Here is a 26,891-nt window from a genome sequence, read left to right as displayed (position 1 = left end):
CTCAAGTGCTAAACATAACTATAAATTGCAACACTGCAGATACCTATGTCATATGACCAGAATTGTTATAAGAAAAAAAAAAAAATCACACCTGAATCTCCATTTTTCAAAAAGACTTTAACAAAAACTTTCTCTGTGTGAGTTGGAAACATGACCAGTTGTAACTCTGGGATAGCCTGGTGTTAGCTGATAAGAAAGCAGAACAGTTAAACTAGGTTCATTTGTGAATGCTTCCCCAGCATAATACAGTTGTATCACACTTAAAATATGCCCTTTATTTTGCTTCAAGCCCATCAGAGTTTCCTAAACGACCCTACAATTTTAAAAAGGTTTATTATTTTTCCTTCGAATACATTCCTCTATCACCTTAACATCAGAATATAAGCCCTACAATCTCCCAAATCCCTCCCTTCCAAAGACATGAATTTGTCTTTTCTGGCTATAATATGTAAACAAAGGGTAATAACTCTGCATTCAGACCCTTATGACCTGTGACAAAATTATTGAATCTTGTAAATCTGTGTGTGTGCATAATTTTTCGATGGAATTACTTGTATTGTGGATTCAATGTATGTGATGAGATTCGTGGGTGAATGCACAGTGTTGATACTCTATTCATGCTGTACATTAGACATGTATATATAAACAGTATACACATATATGTACTGATCCGTGGTTTCCCTAAATAAAGCAAAATATTATATATATGCCTTCTCTGTTTTCACTACAGGTGTATTTCTCATTTAATATGCATCGATTTAAGATGGTAACTGTGCCAATGAAGCACATATTTTACTGCCCACATTTATTACTTACTTATTACTCCCCAACCCCCGCAAACTTTTTTGGGAGTTATGTGCATCATTTTCTAAAGCAAACTGACTTGGCTGCTTATAACATGGCTCAGTCTATAACATGGTTGGGTTCTATGGGTTCCAACTACCGTGCTATAGAGGGGTCACACTGTATGTGAATTTTTTTCACCTATGCAAACTTAGTTTTTGCTGTCTCTGAATGCTCTACATGGCTAGGTTGAATTAGAACATGTTGAGTTTGTGTTCGTGCACACTATTTATTCATCACCCCCAGCATAGCATGCATCTCTTGTATGTTTAAAACATTTAACTATGTTTTTCTCTTTTTCTTTCTCTCTGTTATCTTGTTGTTTCAGAATCAGCTATGATGATTAAGTGTGCTAATACAAATTTGACAGAAAGCATTCTGTCATCGATTTAAATTTGTTCCATATGATGCCAATCCACGAGCAAATGAAGTCCTCATTACTGAAGAAAAACCCCAACTTGAAATGATTTCTTTTCAATAGCTGTACTCAACAGAATTTGACCAAATTAAAAATGAAATCATTACGTTTTAAAGGTCTTTCAAATTTTTTCAAATGTTGCTGATAAAAGAAAGAAAAAAAATTAAATAACTTCTTTTTATATATTTTTTACATAATTTGGCCAAATTTGGCAGAAAACATGGTATGCAGGTCTCAAGTTTTTTTTAAATGACATTCCATCATGATGTGGTCACTAGCTCAACAAATCTTTGACTTTCAAAAATCCACACTACAACATTTGACAAAGTTTGAGATAAAGTACAAATGATGCTGATCCACAATCAAGTATGGCTACTATTACTAAAAATAGGAGAATGCTCCGGTGGCCTAGTGGTTGGAGTTTCCACCTTGGATGCGGGAGGTCGTTGGTTCGATCCCCAGTCAAGTCATACCAAAGACTACAAAAACAGCTGCCTCACTTGGCGCTCAGCATTAAGAGGTTAGTGTGCTAGACATCACTATAAACTGTCACACTGCAGACATCGTTGTGATGTGACTGAAAAATTGTTAAAGCTACATAAAAAATCCAAATCACACACACACGCACAAATTTAAAAAGTATGGAGTGTATGTGATCTTGTAATTGAATTCACTGTATTTTGTTATTCAGCAAGACACTTGACTCCCATTCACCAGTATGATATATATTGCAGAATAATACTATCACCATCTTTCATTGCAGAACAAATATTAACCAATGCCATTGACAAATTTAGAATGGTATTGTAATATTGAGGTGCCTGAAAGATTTGTTTTCATTGTTGTCACATATATATGCATTATTTTATGTCATTGTTGTATATTTAGTGCCATTAGTTATAAGTTATTTTTAACTTGTATTTTATGTTTTTAACATTTCAAAAAATTCTTTTCTTTAGAGAAACTTCCAAATTTCTGTTTCTGAGAGCACAGAAACCCATGCCCTAAAAAGAAGAACATCCCAAGAAATTTGGTTGTTTGATTCATACTGATTTATTGGTAGGAATTGAACGCAAAAGCCTTCTAGTCTTAAGCCTTAATCACTGAGCTACACTGGGCTGGCTCTCACTGATTTCCAAGTAATGACCCCATGGGGTAACAGATAAAGGATTTGATGCTGTCTGCATAAATTTTCGACTATTCTGGTGATTAACAGTTTCTAAGCTATGAACAGGAAAGTAATCTCCAGCGGGCAGAGAGAGAGACAGAGATTCCAATCCTTGCTGCATAAATAATGGCCATTCCATACCTAAAAAAGTTTTATCAATTTTTTTCATGTTTATATTTTTTTTAAAATACTTTTTTCTGTGCCATAGTGCCATGTTTATGAAAATTTCTCAGACTTTTCAAGACAAGTATTGGGAAGTCTACTCGTGGTGATGCCCGTATTTTGTTTTGATTGTTAGGATTATATAGCCATCAAACGGGAGGAATTGAAATGTTTTGAATGTAAAAGTTCATTAAGTATTTTGTGTATATTCTAGCAATTATTTCATTCAGACATATATGTATTCTTCAAGAAATTGTAAAATGTATGGGCAGAACTGACCTATTTGTGTGACCCTCCTAGTAGTGTTTATTTAATGACATATTAGATCTAGAATTAAAAGAAAGGTCTACACACTGCTTAAAGACTCCAAAAATCATGTATATTCAAGTATGGAAGAAAAGAGACAAAATTAACATTTTCTTGGGATTGATACTAGTGATCACATCCCATTGTTGGAGACAATATAGACCTTGTTGGAGACTGTATAGACCTTGTTGAAGTCTTGTAGACCTTGTTGGACTGTATAGACCTTGTTGGAGACTGTATAGACCTTGTTGGAGACTGTATAGACCTTGTTGAAGTCTTGTAGACCTTGTTGGAGACTGTATAGACCTTGTTGGAGACTGTATATACCTTGTTGAAGTCTTGTAGACCTTGTTGGAGACTGTATAGACCTTGTTGGAGACTGTATATACCTTGTTGGAGACTGTATAGACCTTGTTGGAGACTGTATATACCTTGTTGGAGACTGTATAGACCTTGTTGGAGACTGTATAGACCTTGTTGGAGACTGTATATACCTTGTTGAAGTCTTGTAGACCTTGTTGGAGACTGTATATACCTTGTTGGAGACTGTATATACCGTGTTGGAGACTGTATATACCTTGTTGAAGTCTTGTAGACCTTGTTGGAGACTGTATATATCTTGTTGGAGACTGTATAGACCTTGTTGGAGACTGTATATACCTTGTTGAAGTCTTGTAGACCTTGTTGGCGACTGTATAGACCTTGTTGGAGACTGTATATATCTTGTTGAAGTCTTGTAGACCTTGTTGGAGACTGAATATACCTTGTTGGAGACTGTATAGACCTTGTTGGAGACTGTTTAGACCTTATTAGAGTCTTGTAGAACTTGTTGGAGTCTTGTAGAACTTGTTGGAGTCTAGTAGACCTTTTGGAGACTAAATATACCTTGTTGGAGACTTAGAGACCTTGTTGGAGCATGTTTCTACTATATATCTGTTTATAAGGTTTATATCTAAATGTGGCTTATTATTACTTGCTTTTTTCCTACTAGAAAGAATTGAGAATTATATGTGCTTTTCTTTATCATGTGTGCCAATCATTGCTATATATGTAAATATAAAAACAATAGATGGCCACAAATAGGATTAGTTCCATGCGGCTAATTGTGGCACTTCGTTAATATCATTATTATTATTATTATTATTATTATTCCTAGGTACAGGCCATAGGCCCCTGATATGTACACAAGTCAGTGCAGTGATGTGGTCACCATACTGGTCTCAAATTCATGTACCAGTGGCAGGACAATAATTTTCAAGTACTTTTTAAAATTCTGATGAATTATTCCTTGATTTGACATCTGTCACCTTTATCTTTAGATTAAAACAGGAGCATGCCAGAGTGCGCCAGGAGACTGTTCGAGTGATTCTGGAGGAACAGAAAGGACTCCAAGAGGATGCGCGGTTGATGAAATTAGAATTAGATGAAATCAGGCAGGTTGGTTAAAATAATATTTTATCACAATTTAATTTATAATTAATATAAATTATTATTCTTTTTACTAAAGTAACTCTTCTTAATAGTGTTTTGTTTTTACCTCACCTGGGCATACGGTAAGTGAGCTTATGGTATGGTGCTGCATCTAGTTTGTGTTGTCCATTGTTCATTAGCAATTACTGGTTGTACTTCTTCACAATAAAATCCCAATGCACAGTTTTAAAACAAAATTAGCAGAGAATTTTTTTTAAATGAAAGCCATTCAAGTAGCTGATCCACCATCAAGTATGTATGCCATTACTAAATATAGAAGAATCTTTAAATGCCTTCTTTTGAACAGAATTCGACCAAATTTTACAGAATGCATCCAGATGTTAGGGTCTAATTCGGGTTTATGAAGATGCTGATCTCTGCACACATAAGAAACCAACCTAGAAAAGGAAAATCTGGACTGCATATGGATTACACTTGTATTATTATTGTCTCTTTAATTTTTCTCATACAAATTTGAGAATATTCTTAAAAATGTGACTGCTGCTTAAGAATAGCATACAAGTACATTCCTTATTTGCTATTTATAGCACTGTGTATGACCCATTTCCAAGAAACAGACGGGTAATTTGTAAACTTTGCCTAACAGATTCATTTCATTTTATTTATAAGCTAGTTAGTGAATCAGTCTATACTTTTAAAGAAAATGGTGCCACATGTTAATTGAAACTTTTTATAGTGCAAATTGTGGATGTAATGTGACAGAAAATGTTAGAGCAGATGGATCTTTTCAAACTTCAAAATGTATCAGATAAAAAAGGACAAATCAACACCACATTACAAACTTTAAAAGAAGAACATGAGATTAATGTAATACAACACTGAGCACCTGACCATGATCACTGCAGAATTCCAGTACACGACCATTTAGTGAAAATTACACATGTAGACTAGTTGCCCTTTGTGACAAGAATTTTAACCAGCTGTAGAACCAAGTTAGTAGTAACAATATCGTTTTCAGACATGCTGTAATTCTGGCATGTAATATATACACCCAAATTATACTTTTTTGCTATTTATAATAGCAACAATTACACTTAACACCTCTCGGAGGGTTGGGTTGGGGTTGGTGTATATGGTCTGATCTAAAACGAATCTTTTAAACACAATTCAACCAGATTTAATATATAGCATCCTGGCATAAATGCCTTTTATATTGGACATATAATGCTGATACGCCATCATATATGGCTGAAGAAAAGAAAAAATTCACAGACCTGGAAACAGTTGTTTTAATATACCTAATACATAACCTCTATCTTTTGCTTAGCTGACTTTCAGATTTAAAATACCCTGAATTTTGTATGAGAATTCATCCTCCCATAGGGTGACTGGAATATTCCGGAGTTCCAGAATGCCCCTAGTCCAGGCCATTCAGCTACCTTGTCCATGTGCACTATCCTCCATCTTTTCCCAACCACAGACATTATTGCTGCTTCAATTTATGTCAAAGAGAAATTGCCTTTATTTCCTGTGTTGTTGCAGATTTAGCTTTTTCGTTATGTGCATAGTTTCATTGCATACAATTACCTGTAATCAAGTATTTTTTGTTTGTTCGATTTAGGTCGGTTGAGATTTTGCACCTTTGTCTCATTATGTTTTGTATAACTCTGCATATAAGGTTCTTATCCCACAAGGCTGCTAGCATAAGAAATATTTTTTGAGAATTAGGTTAGGTGTTTAGTCATCCCTGACCTTGCAAAGTTGATCTACAGACTAATCTGTTATTCTGTTTTATTTTATTACAGTAATGAATAGTAGTTATTTGCATTACTTTTAATGTGTCTTGTGCCATTTTTATGAAAAGCAGTTCACACACCAGTTTATCCTTTTGCATTGTGTTCGATGATCAGACACAAGATCATTCTCAGAAATAAGCATAGGATAGTGTAGTATTCCTTATTATTAGCAGTCTTACTAAGCTGGGGGGGGGCGAGTGGCAGAGTGGTCTAAAGTGCTCTCCGTTACGGGCCAATGCCATTTCACCTCTGTCTGCGTGGGTTCGAGTCTCAGATTCGGCTAATGTGGGTATGTGAGAAAGCTTGCCAGTAGCTTCTCGTAGGTCGGTGGTTCTTTCCGGGGTTTTCCTGGGTCCATTAATACTGGCCGCCATGTATAACCTATCGTGTGCTGAAAAATGGCATTAAACCCTATAACAACAACAACTAAGCTGGGATTTTGCAAATTATTCATCTTCAGTATTAGTTGATTTTATTTCTTTAATCTTCTGTACTGAGCTTAGCATTGCTTACATGCATGTATCAAAACTTTGGTGATTGTTTTAATTCTTTGAGACAAGAAAAGGTGAGTTCATACTGTTATCAAATTAGCATTGACTTTGTCCACACAAATACATTTTTAGATACTGCTTGCATAGAAGTTTCTGTAAATCTTTTAGCATTTTCTGGCAGATGGCTGATCAGGGTGTACATTTAGGTAAGTGTGGCCTTTGGAAAGCCCCCTGGGATAACCATCCCACTTGCCTGTCTTGTACTTGCTGTAATTGGATGTATGATTGTCCGTTTTGCAGCCTTTGGTCAGACACTCTGGGACCTTGCTAAATGCAGACATGTTTTTCCTGGTCATCATCCGATATTTTGGGGTCTCAGAAAAGGATTACCAAAGTCTCTTCAAAGACTCTTAGGGTCATTGGGTCCATGCCCAAGGGAGATGACATTAAGAAGCAGCATCATCCACACTAATCCGTGAAGGCAGAGAGTGAGTTGTGGTGCCCTCCCATGAGGAAGGAACAGCACCATCTATTTTGCACTGAGACATAAGTTCTTGCCCACCAGTGAGGGAGGAGCAGCACCTTCCTTCATCTAGAATGGCAGAGTTGCCCCACCCCCATTGCCTTGAGGGACAGCAGCACCCCCACCCACCAGTGCCCATTGTAGGCAATTGGATCAAGTCACCCAATATGTAGAGAGATTCATTGCAAGTCTGTTGGGTCTAGGGAAGGGTCTTTGTACTGAACTGAGTCACCTGACTAGTCATTGGCTGGTCACCTATTATAGGTACGGTATGGGGATATGGTTCAGGTCAAAATTTCCCTCTCCAGACTGCTGTTTCATTTCACTGATGATTGGGAATCAGCATATAGACTCCAGATTAGGGAAGGGAATCAGATTGGAACCCCCCCCACTTCCTATTATGTCTCTAAACCCCTTTTGTATTTGAGGCCTTCCACTGCATTAAAGTGATTCCCCTTTCTCTGCATGTAACCATATACTTCAGGGCCTTGACCTCATGGTTGATACTGCAGTTTATTGATATACATCATCCTCTTATGAAGTAAGTCAGAAAGGAGAGGGAGACAGACCTTTATCCTTAAATACCCCAAGAGGTTGGAGAGTTACTCTCACCACCTGTTGAGTAGTTACTGGTCAAAGTCCATCCTAACACCAAGTCTCCCCCTCACAACAGATATTGCTTTGCGTAGTCTTGCCTCCCATGAGCCTAAGTTCGATGAAGACTTCCTTTCTATCCTTCCTCCCTTCAACAGCAGCCTCCTTCAGCCTGCTGAAGGAGATATCTGTTGTCAGCTGCCCTTCATCTTTTCTTTGAAGCATGATGAAGACACTTAGACATGCCTTATCCTTACCCAGCAGATTGGTTGCCCTCTAGAAGACAAAGATTGGAAAAATTTAACGTCAGGTGCCTTGTTTTTCTATAAAATAACTTGAGTGTACTGGAATACTTTAATAAATACATATATATGCTGCTCAGGTAGATATAAGGAAATGCATAGATGTTTTAGTGCAGATTGGCACAGATGAGACACCATTTCATAAATTGTTTGTTCTCCCCTCCCCTCAAAACCAACACCCTCCCACCTCTGAATATCTCTTGCAGCAGGATGAAATATTTACATGAAAGTTAAACAAGTGTCCTAATACTTAATGTATTTAGTAAGAATTCTTCCATTTTTATTCACAGCAACAAAGTTCTAGCCATACAAAAGCAACAAAAGACCCAGATCCTTTTCATCAGTTGTATGAAGAAAGAAAAGGTATTTAAAAACGCTATCCTCATTAGCTATTTAAAACGTTAATTTTTCAAAAGATTTTCATTCATAATTACAGCAATTGCGGTCTTTCTTACCATTCCATAGAGTCCATTGTAAATTGAGTTTTCTTTCATAACTAAATTTCAAACTAAGTTTCAATGCATCATTAAGTGAATGGTTTGTAATTAATTTAATCTGGGTGGATAGTCATAGGACTGCAGCTTTATCTTCATTCATATTGCTGCTTTTATGTCTTCAATTTTTACATTCTGAACATTTATGACATAAATTTTTTTTTGTGTTGTCCTTTGATAATATGTATCATATATAACTATCTTTCATTATCAATAAAATGTTGTATATTGTAGAGTTTAGTTCTTTTGACAAACTCATGACACATTTCTTGTTAAAAAAACTTTGTGACTTGTATATGAGAGACTGTTTTAAATCTGGTTAAATTTGGTTTAGACATGTATCATTACATGAAATTAATTGGAAAATTAAACAATACTTACCCAGCTGAAGTTGATGATAATTTCATTGAACCTTTAGTACCCTTAGGGGTCACACAAGTTGATGCATAGGTCAACAATGAGAATGGTCAATCGTTAGTGAGGACACAGGATACAAGATGAGACCCAGGGGGAGTCGGTGGGCAGCCATGTTATGTTATTAAATTGAGAAACACGATAGAGTGCCCCTAGCTGTTCTTCGTTGGGATAAAATTCATATTGGTATTCATAGAGAAATTGACTTGAATTGCATTTCTTTCTTCCAAATTCAGGAAAGTGATTGAATTTTTGCCTCTTATTTCAAACACTGTGTATGAAAATGAATTATATTATCTGATTCCTTATAATAAACATCTGCAATTTCATAAAATGAATTTTTTTGTTGTGTTTTTTAATCCAATATATATATTACCAATATCATTGTTATTTTTTATGTAGCCATGTGCTGCAAGGAGTTACCTTTCTTGCTGTCATGGGTGACCATTACAAAAAGAAATAATTCAGGGATTTTACACAAATATTCCCACATAGTTTGCCATTATTTACATAAGCAGATCAAAGTATTTGAAAAGTAGGCTTATTGTGTATATTTGTTCTTAGCATTTGTTTCCACCAAACATTTTGTGATATGCATATATGTGCCAAATGAACAGTTAACCTGTCAACAATGAATACATGTGGGTGTAATAATGTTGATTATTATTTGCTCATTTATTTCTCTGTTTGCAATGTCAGAATTGTTCAGTATTTTATGATACTGAACTTGGGTGCAACTTAATATTGCACTCACAAAGGAACTACTTTCTGTTGTAAACAAACAATGGATGCAGATGGCCAGCACTTTTTGTAAACAAATCATGTACACTCACATAGTAGGCGGTTTACGTTTTGGTTGATTACATTTGTTTCTGAATGAACTAAAGCAGGTATTTCGTGGACTACCACATACCAGCTGCTTTGCTACATTCTGTGACAACTTTTTTGTTACAATGTTTTGGATTTAGGCAGGAGATGCCAGATTTAATAAAACTGCTGGGTACCTACAAATAGCATGCAAGTGACAGGGCATAAACTGTCTTCTTTAGCTGGTAATAAGAATGACAAAAAATACACTTACAGTTTTACATTCTGAATTTCCTTTCTTAGTTGTGCAAATCTGAGTTACATGAGCCATGTCATGGGTTCTCAAGTTTGATTACACATTTCAAAACTGTACTGTAATTTTGACTATATTCCAAGTGCAATTACATCCTCCTTACTGCACTCAAAATGATAAAAACATTAAATTCCATAGCGTCTTTTTGATAATTGCAATTGAAAGACTTCATATTTTTTCCACATTATGATTTCAAATATTCAGTGACAAAACAGAAACACCTTTGCAGATGTCGACATGCTTCTCCCTCGCTATTTCAGTCTGATGTATTTCATGTAGAATTTGCACAGATGAATCCAGTCCATAATCACGAAATTTCGTAGAATCTAAAAAAATACCAAAGTCTAATAATTCCAGATCAAATGGAAAAGTTGTTGCAATGCGCATTCATTCACAATATGAATCTAAATTTCAATTTTAAGTAGACCAAAATGCCATTTTCTTTCATAAGTTATATCTAGCGCGCAACTAAGTTCAGATTTATCTGGGCAGAGTTATGTGCACATTAATAATGTTGTTGTGTAATGATGAATCTGCGCTTGTGTATTTAATTTGGAATATGGCATACATTCAGTTACTTTGTTTCTTGTAGTATGTTTTGTTTGTACAATTAATCCTTAGGTAGAATAAGAAAAATGAGCATATAAAAAAATGGTTACTTCATTTTTATGGGAAAATATGAACTTATTTTGTTAGATGGATATACTGCACAAATGAAGTAACCTATAACTCTTTACATATGAAGACAGAGAAAGTTATTTTTGATTGCCAGCTCATGTTGCCATTTCTAAGAGATCAGTTTGTGGTTCTAACAACTGTTCATTCTGTTGTAAGAAGGAGCTCTAATAAAATGGCCAACTTGGGATCATGAATAAATAACATGCCCATCTCGGGGATCATGTGCAAAAATGTGCTTCAAGAACATGTCCAGCTTCGTGGTCATGAATCATCTATGATAATGTGCACAGTTTTGGAGACACTTGAGATATAGTTGCAGTGTTTACAACAAGAACAAAACCCTTTGTTCATCTGTAACCTGGACACAGCTGTTTTTTAAAAATAAAACATCCATGTGCAGTGGGAGTCATTTGTGCACACAGATCATCATTTTGAGTTCAATTGTCTTGTACAAAAAGAACCTTGAATTTAATGGAAAAACTACAAACTTTGTTAGTAGCTGAAACCACAAACTGACAAACAATTTGGACTTGCATACTGACCAGTCACATGACCAGGTGTCATCTTGTGGGGTCCCAGAGGGTTCAGTAAAAAAAGTTAGCAGTGGGGTTGAAGAAAAGCTCTCGCAACTAAATTTGTTCTCTCTTTTCATATATCTTACATACAATAGAGAAATGTTAAATCCTGTCAGAATGGATAGTACTTGAAATACTGTCTGATATGTTAACATTTTTTATTTTCAGAACAGAGAAAGAAGAGTACTCTTTCTGAAGGAGAGGAGCCAGAACTGCATTGTCCATTTCAAACAAGTCCTTTTGACAAGGACTTTTTATCTCACCACCCTATAACAGGGGCCAGTATCTTCATAAATCCAGATCCATCTCTGTATAATAACTCCAAGTCTTCATTACATGCGGATCAAATTCCAGCGGACCTATATGAATTTAGTGCAAAGTTTCTAGAAGAGGGTGGTTCTCAACCCATCACAAATATTTTACCCACAGCTGCCTCCTTGGAGATAGAAAGGAGTGATCCCATATTTATGTCTCTCAGAGGTTGGTATTGACAATCATTTTTATACCCTCTGCCTCTGTAATTGTAATCCTCATGTCTTTATGTCTGTCTTTCTGTCTGCCACAATCACATTAGCACCACTAATCCTGCAGTTTTTGATAGAGTGCCATTATGGTCATTGACTGTGGTCATTGTTATTGTCATTGACTATGGTCATTGTTATTGTCATTGACTATGGTCATTGACTGTTCATTAGTATGGTCATTGACTATGGTCATTGTTATTGTCATTGACTATGGCTATTGACTATGGTCATTGACTGTTCATTATGATGGTCATTGACTATGGTCATTGTTATGGTCATTGACTGTTCATTATTATGGTCATTGACTATGGTCATTGACTGTTCATTATTATGGTCATTGACTACGGTCATTGTTATTGTCATTGACTATGGTTATTGACTGTTCATTATTATGGTCATTGACTGTTCATTATTGTGGTCATTGACTATGGTCATTGACTATGGTCATTGGCTATGGTCATTGTTATGGTCATTGACTATGTTCATTGACTGTTCATTATTATGGTCATTGACTGTTCATTATTATGGTCATTGACTATGGTCATTGTTATGGTCATTGACTGTGGTCATTGTTATGGTCATTGACTAACAATGCACATGTCAACAAATAACTTTGCTCCTGCAATTTTTGTCACAGTTATTTCTCTTTTTGTCTTGAAACATGAACAATCTCATTAGCACATTTGATCCATCAATTTTGATGGAAAGTTATTAAAATAACATGGTCATCACCCAAAGATGCAGTCTTCAATAAATCACATGGTTTCTGCCATACTTGTTAATGTCCTGTTTATGTTGTAGCTTAGTGCCATTTATCCACAAGATCAGAAGTCCATTTACATTGGCATGTTTTGTGATTAATTACATAAAAATAATTTGTAGACTATTCATTCTCTTTAGCCAGCAGATCTATAATATCCTAATCATGTAAACAACATTATCTAATTCTAGACATCATGGTATTGTAGTGGTTAATCTGGAGTATGGAGAACCTTCCGCAACAGATGTAAAAACATTAATAAATTTGGCTTCTGTCTGGGTGCTACTCACTTAAAGAATACAAAAATCTCCTTGGGTGGGTTAATCCCAGTCTTACTACATATAACCCATATTCTAGTATTCTACTGAACTGGGGCAATTCCATGGTCGGTACTGACTTGAGCCCAGAAAAACAGAAGCAGATATCAACAAATCACTCTCCTCCCCCAGTTTTGTTGTTGTTATTGGCCTTGTTATCTGGCAGCAGAATGCAGTACAAGACAGAATTTTGTGAGCACAAATTTTTAATGGCTTTTTTATTGATTGTGTACACATATTGAGAAGTCTTCATGTTCCCTTAAGTTTTGTAAAAGTTATTGCACTTTTGACTATAAGTGGACCAAATGTATGATAGAATTTTGTGAATGTAACTACTGCAGCTTTGAACTTTACTGGTCATAGCTTATGGGATGGTCTGTTGTCTGTTATCAGTCGCTTAGGGAAAATGAAGACTGATTGGATGTGGATGCGGAGACAGTTGCCATAACACTATTAAGTTTACAATAAAGTATTCTAAGGACAAAATCACATTCATAGATACATGTACTACAGTTATTCATGAAAATAACACAATAATATTCGATTTATACTGTCAACCTACAGATAAACATTGTTATCCATGCTACGATTCCTACCATCCATACCACTGTAAAATATCCGGTCCATTTAGCAAATTATTAAGCATTAGACAAATCTGTTCTAAACAATCAGACTTTGAAAAACGTGCCTCCAATTTAATTAAATTTTATGAAAGAAGAGGCTATCCGTAACTATGATTTTAACAGGCTTTTCAGAAAGTAAGCCAGCTAGATCATTCAGAACATTTGAAACAAATTCAGAATATCTCAGTACATTCTGGTGCAACACTATTTTTGCATATGATAAAGATAATTATTCCCTTAAACTTGCAATAAAAAATCTCTGGCCTATTGTGAAATTGAGTCTGCCAGAGATTTTTCAAGATCAACTGATATTTGCACAGATAATTAGTTATAAACTTAGTAACCAATTAATAATAACTAGCCAGCATCGAGTCCTAACTAGTAAAACATTTGCTAAGTATTAGATTGCGAGACCGTTAACTGCAGTTTCTGCAGTAAAATGGATAAATCATAAATCATTAGAAGCACATTTATGAACCTCAGAATAAATCAAAACTAAGAAGACATTGTACCACATGTAGTGTCATCTGTTTACTCACCTGAACTAAATGTGGCAAACAATGCGTATGTGAGACTAAAAGGGAATTCCAAGTTCAGAATAAAAGAATATTTGAGGGATATCCATAATGATACAGATTCCCCAATTTCTAAGAATTTTAATTTATCTGACCACAACATAGATTGAGTTAAATATCAGATAATATAAATTATTAAACCTGATTCCAGAGCTTTCCAGTAGCACTTCTTAAGGAAAGATAGAGAACTTTTTCGGCTGTACCATTTACATACTTTACAGCTGTTAGTGATTATGATCTCAGTTTAAATGGGAGTTCAGGCATTTTTAACTGTCGTCAGTTTGTTTGCACAAGTTTGTTATCACTACTTCTTCCAAACTACATGGAAGAGTGTCCTGAAACATTACACACACATTTATCCCATGGTCTAGTTGGTCCTAAATGAAAATAGTACTGCTCAGACATCCAATATGGACATCTTGAGAATCCTGTCATTGCTTCTATGGCATGGATGGACATATCAGCACAAAGTGTTTCTGTAAAGAATTTTCGTGATGTCTTCGTCCTAAATAAAAATGGTGCTAACCTGACATTCTGTTTGGACACCATGATAGCCATTTTGAAAATCTTGTTATAGCTACTCCTCCTGAATGGATGGTCATATCAACATGGAGTTTTCACTGAAAGACTTTTTATGATGTTTAGTTGATGCCAAATAAAAATGGTACTGATCTGACATTCACCAGAGCAGCCATCTTATCACAACTCTAATTGAACAGAAAGTAAAATTGAATTGGCGTTTTCATCAGAAGAATTCTTATGATATCCAGTTTATCTTAATGAAAATGGTGCTGATCTAAGTTCCAATATGGCCACCACTGCAGCCATCATGAAAATCTTGTTGTTCCTTATCCTCCTAGATGGAAAGTCATATAATGAGAATATTTGTATCTCTACTTATCTCCAAAGAGATGCCTATATGAGCATTAGGTTTTCTCCAACAGACTTTTTATGATACCTAATTGGTCCTAAATGATAATGGTGATAGTTCTATATGGTTATCATGACCATCTTAAAATTCTTTAACTACTCCCCACTGAATTGATGAGCTTCATAATGGGGGATTTCACCAAGCCCTACATGAAAATAGTGCCAGTCATACAGCCAGTATCTCTGCCATGATGACTAACTTTGAAATCTTCTTGTCACTACACCCCTACAGTGGATGATCATTATGACATGGGGTTTTCGCCAAAAGTCTTCTAATGATGTTTAGTTTGTCCTGAATGAAAATGGTGTTAAGCTGTTATCCAGTTTGTGTACCATAGCAACAAATTTGGGAAATGGTTTCAACACTTAATAGTTTAAAGGAAGAAATGGGTCTTATTTTGAATTCCTGGAAATTCTTTTTGCCCAGTAGAGCTGCAGTTCCTGCAAGGGACTCTTGGATTACTGTTAATATAGTACTTACTATGATCATCATGTTGACCAGTCACCTTTTTTGAACTTTAGACTTATTTCTATCAATTGGATGATGGGAATTATTTTTATGTGAGTAAATTGCTCACCATTCCTCAGTTTCATGATAATATTCTAGCATCATTAAATGTATGCAGATCTTTTACATTCAGCTGTATTTGTAACAAATTTTTTGCAAGTGCATGATTAATGATATTCACTATATTCAATTTTTGTTAATATTTTTGCAAATTCAATTTCCTTGCCAAATATTAAAAATTTCTTTGCATGTGAAGACTATTGTTATTAATAGGTTTTTTAAATAGTTTTTTCCAAAATTCGTTTCTCTACATACTTGTAAAACCAATTTCACACCTGGGTGGGACTTGCACTTTTTCAATTATCATACTCAAATATTTTTCTAAATATGGTGGTACTTCACTGAACACATAGAGGATATAAGAAAATATTTAATGAATGCAGTGGAAACATTGTAGTGTCACGATTGAAATGCTTCTTTATATCTACTAAATAATCACACATTTTTTTAAAGCAAAAATCTTCAATTTGCATGGATTTCTTTCTCCATTCCATGTTAATAATGGCAATAATGGCTGCATTATTACATCAAAAAAAGAAAGTTCGAAATTGTACAATTATTTTAGGCTGTCAGTACTTTTTTACAAATTTAGACTGTATATATATAATGCTTCAGATTGTGGATTTTTTTGCAAATTAATGATGGTTTGATACAGTGACCATTACTGGGGTGGGGGTTATGTAGAGATGTGGCAGAATGGTCCAATAGAATTCAGAGCAAAACATCATTAAACAGTAGATTATAATGATAGTGAGTTTGCATGTAAGGATTTTAGTTTCTTTTTTTGTCTATTTTTGCAGTAATATGGTTTTTTGTGTGTTGGCAAGCTTGCGGTCTATTTCAGTAACAGATGCTGTATCCAAATTTTGATTGTCACTTAATTTTGGGATGCAGTCAACACTCATCGATGCCTGATTTCTGTATTATTTTTAGACGTGATTATGATTGTGACAGATTATCAGATAGCAACATAACATATAATTACGTTGTTACTGACAATTTGCTTGAGTCGTGTGGAAAACAAATTCTATCCAGTGCGAGTTCTAGGAGCCCACTTTTTGTTGTTTGGGGTTCATTGTTGTGCATTCTTGATGTGTACCTTTGCATACTTCGATTACATAACCCTGTACTAGATGGTGCAGAACAGTCTCACCTTTTAAGATTTGTTCATCCTGTTGGTGAGAGGATGAGAGGGAGATAGAGACAGAAATTAAACAAGAAGATAAAATGAAATATGTCGAAATATGGAAATATGCATTTGAATAATATACATACGGGCAGATATATCCTAAATGGAAAATGACAAGGAGTTCAGAAGCGATACAGCTACAGTGACAATAAACCATGTTATCAATTTCCTTCCACTGATAAACATGGTCCCATTTATAAGATGGGTATAGTTATGGATCCCATCCATAATAATGATACTGTAATGAGTGTAAATTTTGGTACACTACTGCGTAAGTCTTGTGACACATTTTCAGAAGTAAATTTGTATAACCTATGAATATTGCAATGAAAGTAAAACAAACTTTTCATGTCCTGCAAATGTTTGGACACCTTTAACTAACGTTTTGTTCTACTAATCAGTCAGCACTGTGTAATGTACCACAGTATAAGCTGACCTCATGTAACCATATATTTGTATGGTTTCCTTGAACAGTCTGTTATAGCAAGGAATCACTATATTTAATTGTGTGCTATGATGTGGCAACCATTACATCTTTGAAGTAGGAGAATAGACCCAGGAAAGCACTGTCTGCAGCATGCTGTGTAGTCTAGGGCTATCTGACTAAAGCACTGTCTGCAGCATGCTGCGTAGTCTAGGGGTATCTGACTAAAGCACTGTCTGCAGCATGCTGCATAGTCTAGGGCTATCTGACTAAAGCACTGTCTGCTGCATGCTGCATAGTCTAGGGCTATCTGACTAAAGCACTGTCTGCTGCATGCTGTGTAGTCTAGGACTATCTGACTAAAGCACTGTCTGCAGCATGCTGCGTAGTCTATGGCTGTCTGACTAAAGCACTGTCTGCAGCATGCTGCATAGTCTAGGGCTATCTGACTAAAGCACTGTCTGCAGCATGCTGCGTAGTCTAGGCTATCTGACTAAAGCACTGTCTGGAGCATGCTGCATAGTCTAGGGCTATCTGACTAAAGCACTGTCTGCAGCATGCTGCGTAGTCTAGGGCTATCTGACTAAAGCACTGTCTGGAGCATGCTGCATAGTCTAGGGCTGTCTGACTAAAGCACTGTCTGCAGCATGCTGCGTAGTCTAGGGCTATCTGACTAAAGTACTGTCTGCAGCATGCTGCATAGTCTAGGGCTATCTGACTAAAGCACTGTCTGGAGCATGCTGCGTAGTCTAGGGCTATCTGACTAAAGCACTGTCTGGAGCATGCTGCATAGTCTAGGGCTATCTGACTAAAGCACTGTCTGGAGCATGCTGCGTAGTCTAGGGCTATCTGACTAAAGCACTGTCTGCAGAATGCTGCGTAGTCTAGGGCTATCTGCCTAAAGCAATGTCTGCAGCATGCTGCATAGTCTAGGGCTATCTGACTAAAGCACTATCTGCAGCATGCTGCATAGTCTAGGGCTATCTGACTAAAGCACTGTCTGCAGCATGCTGCATAGTCTAGAGCTATCTGACTAAAGCACTGTCTGCAGCATGCTGTGTAGTCTAGGGCTATCTGACTAAAGCACTGTCTGCAGCATGCTGCATAGTCTAGGGCTATCTGACTAAAGAAATCCTGAAGCATTTCGAATATCTGTTAGATAGGAAAATGTACTGTAAGTGCCATATTGAAATGCCCACCATAAGCTAGAGTGTATTATGATCCTTCCATCTGTTTCCAATTTGGCTTCCACAAAATGACTAGAGATGTACACACCCTGCAGTTACCAGAATTTGTGGATGACTTGCAGCTGGGGTAAGGAAGAATGCCATCAGTTTGGGTGTAATTAGGAAGACTGCCGTCAATTCGGGTGTCAAAAAGTAAAAAATCAAGGTCATTGGGACTGAAAAACAACATGATTTTTGTACAATAACTTTAGTTCTCCACAATCGGTGGTTACAAAACTTTTTTACTGGGTTGCATTTAGAGTATGCATGGAAGAAACCTGTTGTTTGGGGTCCAAAGGTCTCATTATTTGAAAAAAGAAAAATCGTTTTTGCACAATAACTTAAGTTAACCACTGTCAATAACTTAAGTTATCCACTGTCTACTGTTGCTAAACTTTCTGGATGACTTTGTAATTATGGTAAAGAAGAACGCTGTCGATTTTAATGTCAAAGGTCAAAGTAAAATGTTTCCTGCACAACAATTTCAGTTCTTGGGCATGTACTTTTCTCAAAAGTTTGTTGACTTGCACATTGGGTATAAAAAGAGCCTATTTTGTGTCAGACATTCAAAGATATAGTTCACAGAGTGAAAAAAAAAATGTTTGAATCCTAGACCATGTACCTTGACCTATGTTTGTGAAGAGCTTGCGTTTATGGTATGGAAGAGGTCTATTGGTTTTGGGGTATAAAGGTGAATATTATTGTGGCACAAGGAGGAATGGGTTTGGCAGAATAACATTTGTTTTAGATGAAATTCTCAGACCAAACTTAGTGGATGACTTGCACTTGGGATGATAAAGAAACCAATGGATTCTGGGGTAATAAAACCAGAGGTCCAGGTCACAGTAAATCAAAAAAGAGAATAATGGTTTCTTGTAAAAAAAATTTGTTCAGGACCACATACCTTGTTCTAAGGTACATGTCAAAGAGATCATTTGGTAGATTATGTCCAGTGTTAGCCATGCCATACCAATTCAACCAAGAGGACTTAATCACAATACAGTATATAAAGTGCATTTTACAGTACTCCTGTTGGTCCACATAATAGATCATTTATTTCAGCTTGCAAACAGACTTCTAATTTTGACCTTATTTTTTAGAATAAATTCTGAACACATTAATCAAAATGTTTTTACAAAGAAAGTATTTATTTAAGCAACAATAAAGAGCATTCAAATAGGTCAAGTTCATTAGGGATTTGCCAAATTTATTAATGGGTGCTTCAGTTAAGGACCAAGGTCGTACTTCAGTATAATATCTCCGTTTCCAATGTACTAAAATATATTTTTAATTCTCACTTAAAAAGATTTGATCAAAATTAGAAAAAATGTCAATTTTGCCTACAAAAAACATGAAAATATTAATTTTTAGGAAAATATAAGTTTATTTGAAGTTTTGGTCAGTGCTTTATTGGCAAGACCAAAGAATGTTGAGGATGTAGACATTAAACGTGTGATAATTGAACATCACCTTGATTCTAAATTAAGGCACTGGTTAATAATATCTCTGAATGTTCTGAAGGGGAATTCACATTTTCTTTAATGGCTATTTCTGGTCTTCTCAGTAGGTCATTTTTTTAACAAAATGCAGGCAAATAGGGAATTTGGATTTTTATTTAATAACAAAACAGTTTGAATTCTTGCAGAAATTTGCTTTGAATTGATGTTACTATTTACTGTGCACAAAATGGTTTTCAAACTAAGTCAGGGTAAAGAAATATGCCTACTTTTAACAAAATTTAGAATGGTCAGGTCGTTAAACAAGCATTTCAACAATTATCAGTTTGATATTTTTATATCATGTTTATCATTTCTCATATCCAGTTTATTAAAAGATCTCTTTGGCTATTGAAGCATTGAACAAAATTGAGAAAAAAATTGTTTTTGCACCGTAAAATTGATTATTTTGGGGATTTGCAGTGGAGAAAAGTACTGGTACATGTGTTTTAGAATCCATTTATCTCATGATTGCTGTGAGATCTTGATGTTGTTCTTGTTTTGGTTTAAGGTAAATTTCTCAGTGCAAGATAGTCTATATATGATGGCTAGTATAACTTGGTGGAGGAAGAACCCAAGGAAACCTTGGTAAGAACCACCAGTCCATGGGGAGCTACTGGAACCCATGCGGAGAGTGGGGAGATGGCAGTGATTAATTGGTAAAGGCAAGTGCTTTAGACCACTTGGCCACCCAGATCCCTGTGTGATCTTGATTAATAAGGCCCTGATGATAGCCTTTTTTCTATATATTATTGATTCATATAATAGCACCTCGATCAATCCATCTGTCTGTTTCACTTCACATACCCACCAAAACTTGGATGCCATTTGTTAGGTGAATTGTCTATTATATGTAGACATTTAAAGTTCTACCTTGTCAGGTCCAGTTTTGAGAGTGTTCTTTCACTTTTATGGATGTATTTTAATCCTCACTTTAGTAGGTACTCCAAATTTAAGGTCCATAAGAAGAAAAAATTAACATTATACCAAGGCCAAAAAAGGAATTGTTTAAAAAAAAGTTTTCAATATACTGGTCCACTGGTATGAAACAACATTCCCAGTGACATAAGGCAGGCTCCTGGCATTTCATATTTTCATAATCAATGTCTTAAATCGATGTAATCTTTAGAAAATTGAACAGTTCTAGTACAAAAAATACCACCTGTTTTTCTGTGATTTTGCATCTTTTTCATAGCTGAATTTTTCAATGCATGATGATAATTTATGTTTTATATATATTTATGTTTTCACTGATGCCTGTGCATGTGTTCCAGGTTTGATACTTTGAATTTTAAAATTACTTAATTATTTAGTGTCAAGCCAGACTCTTCACATCATGTTGTATATGTACTGTATTTATTGTACATAACAGATAGAAGGCCTCAAGGTAGATTATAAGTTCTGTAACTGAGTTACCTTCTCTAAATAAAGTCTTTATTATTAGTAGTAGTAGTAGTAGTATAGATACTTCTAATCAGGAATGATTTAGCTTAATCTGATGCCATTTTGTGCATACATTGTTTCATAGACCTAGATATGCCGTTTATTGTTGCAACCTGATCATCTCCATTTTGCTTAGAGTTAAGGCCCACGGCAATTCATATCTTGACATGGTATTTTGCTTGTAATTAGCACAGCTGAAGAAACATTAAACATATTCCTGTGCAATTTGATTTAAATGTTGTTTCATTGACCTAGATTTATCTTTTATGGGTGTTTACTTTATTTTTATAGAATTAGTTATCATCTTCATACCAGATGTTGCCATGTTGCATTTGTTTATGAGGTTTTGAAGGTTAGAGTTTGATCATTCCCTGACATAGTTTAGAGGAGTCATGACCAATGAATAACTATAGATTCCCAACAATTGTTTCTCTGTTTAAGGCCCTTTTGAAGTGAGTGAGGTCCTTTGAAGTACACCCTCTACATATAGCTCTAGTTTCACCTCTGTGGGCAGGGCCTGGTAGAATGGTGGTCATGGAACAGGAGAGGGAATATTAATGTTCTGAATAATATTCACCATATTTTGTGGGATGCCAGTTTGTGTGATTTCTTTGTGGACTTTGTTTTTGCTTCAAACCACAAATTTAATGACCCACCAAACAATGATCCTTCAGTGAAAACAATAAAACCTCTTCCACAACCACAAATTTGAGTAATAACAAAGTACTTTATCATAAAAAACCCAAATGAAAATAAAATCCTGTTAATGATAAAATCAATGTTGACCAGTATTTTTGCTGTAGATTCTTATCATTACATTTGTAATTGGTAACAGTCACAACTGTGATTGCTGTTGTCAGGAGCAGTGTTTTCATTTATTTCATTTGTTACTAATGTAACAGAAATTAGTTGTTTTGACATCGGTAAATGTAACTTAAATTACAAAAAATATATGCATTCTCTCGTCAGTACCTGAGGACAACATGTGGCTGAACCAGGCTATGTCAGGTAAACAAGATGTGAACGGTAGAGATAGGAAGCTTGCTGACCTTCATCAAAAACTGGTTGACCTTAAAAATGAAGTACAAAAATTGAATGAACAGTCGGATGGGCAGCTTGTATTTGTAAGTAAATTTTGAAAGGTATAATTCAGTAATAATCTTAAGGCAGTTTAATCTTTCTTTAGAATATGTTTCACAAATCTGCACAAAAAGTAGACAGAAGTCAGCCATGTATTTCACAATTAATGGTAAGCTCTCAATTTGTAACTTTATTTAGGAACCTTTTCTACTGGTAGTGAGATAGAATGTTTGAGAGAAAATGAGAGATAAATGATTACATATACACAGTTGTAGTTTTCTGGATTGTTGCTAAAGATCTAAACAAAATACAGGTATTTTGGTAGCATACTTGTACTGCTAATAATAATACATGTAAACAATAATAATAATGATAATACTATTTGGTTCTTAGTACATAAATTTGTCATGAACCAAGTTTGAAAGCAGTACATGCCTTCAGAGGTCACCTGACTACAAAGGCCATGTTTGTAATTTCCTTTGTAAACAGGTTTGACTGTAATTCAGAACTTGAAAAGCAGTGCCATATCAATTGATACTAAAAATGGAATAATTAACATGTGCTGCAGACAGCATTGTATAGGAATAAACATTACAATCATGGACATGTTTAATTATGTGCAGCATTGCTTGTCACATATTCCTGTGTACTATTAGACTTGTTGTTGTAGGGTTTAACGCCATTTTGCAGCACAAGATAAGCTATACATGGCGGCCAGAATAATTGGCGAAGGAAGAACCCGTGAATACCCTGGGAAGAACCACTGACCCATGAGAAGCTACTGGCAGGCTTTCTCACATACCAACGTTAGCAGAGCCTGAGACTCAAACTCACACAGACAGGTAAGATGGCAGTGATCTGTAACGGTGAGCACTTTAGACCACTTGGCCACTTGGGGCTCCAGACTTATTGTTGAAGTTGTGAAACCTTGCACTTTAATCGTTAACAAAATTGGCCATTTGCTTTCAAGTAATCCTTAAGGTTACATAATAAAGGTGAAAATAACCTGTGCTTGATATCCACAATGTGTCAAACAAAGAACATGACAAACAGGATGCTTATTGAAAGTGATCAGCTGGGATTGAAAAATAATTTTCTTTTATACCAACCTACATTTTTTTATTTAATATCTTATCTATGTAAATAAAAATATTTAATCATATGGTTATATATTTTAGATTGTTTGTCTTTGTATTTGTGCATCTTTGCGTGTCTTTTCACATGTTTAGTAGGACCATCCCACTGTGCTGATTTGCATAGGTAAAGTTCATAAAGTGGAACAACCTAATTCATATTATAGGTTACTCAAAGACATGCTAAATGCATATAGAAGAACAAAAGTTATTTTCCATCACTGCCTTGAATGAAGATGTTTAAGCCATCTGTATTAAAGATTATTGGTGAGTTTGTGAACAGCAACATTTCTTTGAATTCAGATTTTACTCCAATTATATAAGACACAGAGCATGATTATTTCAGTTGTCAGGATAGTGTTCAAGTGTGATTCATTTCTGAAAGTGATTTGGGAAGCAATAAGCTATCAGCAAAGCCCATCAAAAAAAATTCAGAACTCCTGGTTGATGAATTTTCACTTTGTGAAACACTGCAGCAAGGAGAATTTAATTGTTTGCACATACAGGAAAACAACATATCAACATGTCATTCTGGAGTGTTCTTTTATTAGTACATGTTATCTTAATCTTGTTAAAATACTAACTGTTAATTAAGACATATAGACAAGCACATCTTGTGGTCATATTGCATCAGGTATAGTTAAGAAAATGCTGAAGTTATGGTCATCAAGAACAACTCAGTTCTGACTGGGATTCACTCAGAGAATCCAGCAGGGAAGTTTGAACACCAGAACCATCTAGTCTCTAGTGAGTGCAAATTAAGGTGAACGCCAATGACACTTGAATTATCTTCAAAACCCAAATTGAACTATTGAGAGTAGCAAAGGCTGCATCTAATTAAGCTTACATTTTGTCCTCCAATGGATTTTAAAGACAGAAAGTTGGTGTATATATTTATTTATTGTCAGTGTGGTTGTGATTATGTGAGCGTTTGCACATATGTGTATGTATATGGTGATGATATTTAACAATGCCAAGTCTACCAGCTATTTCTTCCTTGATAATTGTATGAAATGCTTTGAAGAAAATAGACAAATTATTTTTCTTTTAGTTGGATTTGAATTTCCAGTCTTGTTCTGTAGGCTTATTTATTTGACCACTCTGGTGGTCTAGTGGTTAGAGTATATGCCTTGGATGCAGGAGGTCACAGGTTCAAACCCCAGCCAAGTTATACCAAAAGCTTATAAAAATGGTACTGACAACTGCCCCACTTGGCATTCAGCATTAAGAGATTAGTGTTAAGACTGGTCAGCCTTGTGTCAGGATAATGTGACTGGGTGGAACATGATGTCTGCAGCATGATGCCCTTGTGCTAGACATCACTATTAATTGCAGACATCATAGTGATATCACTGAAAAATTGTTACAGCTACATGAAAAATCCAAAGCACACACACACACACACACACACACAAACACACACACACACACACACACAAACACACACACACACACACACTGTAGACTAATTTGAAAAAGTAGCTTCTTCTCTGTTGGAAGACATCAACTTTTTCGATCACATGCACTGACACCCCTCCCCTTGGAACCTGAAACATACTTTTTGAGTCTCAAAAAATATTCAGCACTGACATGCATGTAAAATGGATGTTTTATTCTCAAGTTTAGAAATAACTGTGTATTTATTTTGTGCAGCTGCTGTGAACACTGCAGAACTTAAAGCTAAAATACTGGAGCCTTAATTATCAATATGTTAATCATAACTTTTCTCAAATGTGTCAAACAGCTTACAGACCAAGACTGATTCATGGTGCATCATTTCAGTAAGGAATATGACAGATATCAGATACATGTACTGTCATTTCAAATGTGCACAGAACATCCATAACTTGTACTAGTAGTATGGTTTACATTGATCAACCAGTCATCATAAATCATGGTCTACATACCCCACCCATATTCCCAGAGAGTGTTGTTTTTTTGAGACTCGAAAAAAGTGTGTTTTATGGTGACAAAATGGGGTTAGTGTACTTGACCCAAAAAAAGTACATACATGTATCATGTCATCCAACAGAGAATAAACTATCTTTTCATATAAACTGGTCGAAAATGATAGCAGTTCAAATCTGAATGAAAGAAGACAATTTGTCTGCTTTTTTTAAAAAAGCATTTAATACGTTTACAAGACAATAGCAGACTTAGCATTGTCAAATATCATCACAACACACATACATATATGGTATTTTTGTTCTGACTAAGCTACTTGATTCTCTGAGCAATTCCTGGTCTGGAGCTGATGCAGTTTGACCATGAGATCTGCTGGTCTCGAAAAAAGAATAGCTATCTCAAATTCTGGGGAGGGGGCAGAGGAGGAGCTATAATATTTTCTAGTTCAATAGGGGCCCTACAGGTAATAAAGCAGTAATAAAATACTGCTGTTTAGTATGGTTTTAGTGCCTTATCAACTCCAATTAACTGTGCAAACATGATAAGCATGTGCTTTCCTTGAATCTTTTATAAATTTTTAAAAAAATCCTGAAAAGCATGGGCCTGTTATTATTTTAATAAGATGACAAATTATAAAAAGAGAACTAATCTGAATGCACAATTTTTTAAAATTAAATACTCTCCCTTGCTGCTGTGCTTCACAAAGTCAAATTCGATCAACTGGTAGTTTTACAAATTATCTTTAAACTGCTTTGCATGCTTTGATGACAGCTAATTGCTTCCAGAATTGCCTTCCAAAATGAATAATAATTGAACGCTATTCAGATGCTGAAGTAATCATGCTTTGCTCTTTATATATGGAGTAACAGCCAACTTCAAGGAAACATTGTAGTGTTCATTATAACACTTGCCAATAATCTTTAATACATATGGCTTAAAATTTCTCATTCTATGCAAGGATGTGTGATAACATTTGTTCTTTAACATGCATTTCTTTTATTTACCTTTAATCTTAAGTGAATTGAGTTGTTCTGCCTTGTGATGTATCATGCAATTAGCATAATTAGTTGTTTAAACTGCCTCAGGGATAGTTTGCATTAGCTCTAAGCTGGTGTGTTTATCACCATTTACATATATTACATGTTACAAGCAATATTGAGATGGTGGTTTTGTTTTGTTTTCTTTCCCCAAGACTATTGGAAATCATGTTTTTTAGAATCATGTTATGGTGTTTTTGAGTTAAAAACAAAATCATGGTTTTAGTATGACACTTTATGTCATGGCAAATATGGATCTCTGCATACAGCAGGATAGGTATGATGATAGCTATGGCCTAAATGCTTAAAGATAAATTGTTTTGCATAATTGAACACATTTAAATTT

The 26,891-nt window shown here is 35.3% G+C and overlaps 1 protein-coding gene across 1 annotated transcript in view; it reads left to right on the top strand.

Annotated features, from left to right (window-relative positions):
• The window catches only part of LOC149806685 (uncharacterized), a 379,423-nt gene that overhangs the window by 180,213 nt on the left and 172,319 nt on the right, over positions 1-26,891 (top strand). Inside the window, exons 10-13 of the mRNA XM_089956535.1 lie at positions 4,217-4,334; positions 8,325-8,397; positions 11,484-11,795; positions 22,360-22,514. Of these exons, the coding sequence (XP_089812661.1) occupies positions 4,217-4,334; positions 8,325-8,397; positions 11,484-11,795; positions 22,360-22,514 (658 nt within the window). The remainder of the gene's footprint in view (positions 1-4,216; positions 4,335-8,324; positions 8,398-11,483; positions 11,796-22,359; positions 22,515-26,891) is intronic.

This window comes from Sinohyriopsis cumingii, chromosome 1 (assembly GCF_028554795.1).
Source record: "Sinohyriopsis cumingii isolate HCF-2022 chromosome 1, ASM2855479v2, whole genome shotgun sequence".
In the NCBI taxonomy this organism is placed as follows: domain Eukaryota; kingdom Metazoa; phylum Mollusca; class Bivalvia; order Unionida; family Unionidae; genus Sinohyriopsis; species Sinohyriopsis cumingii.
This window is presented reverse-complemented; position numbering and strand designations above follow the sequence as displayed.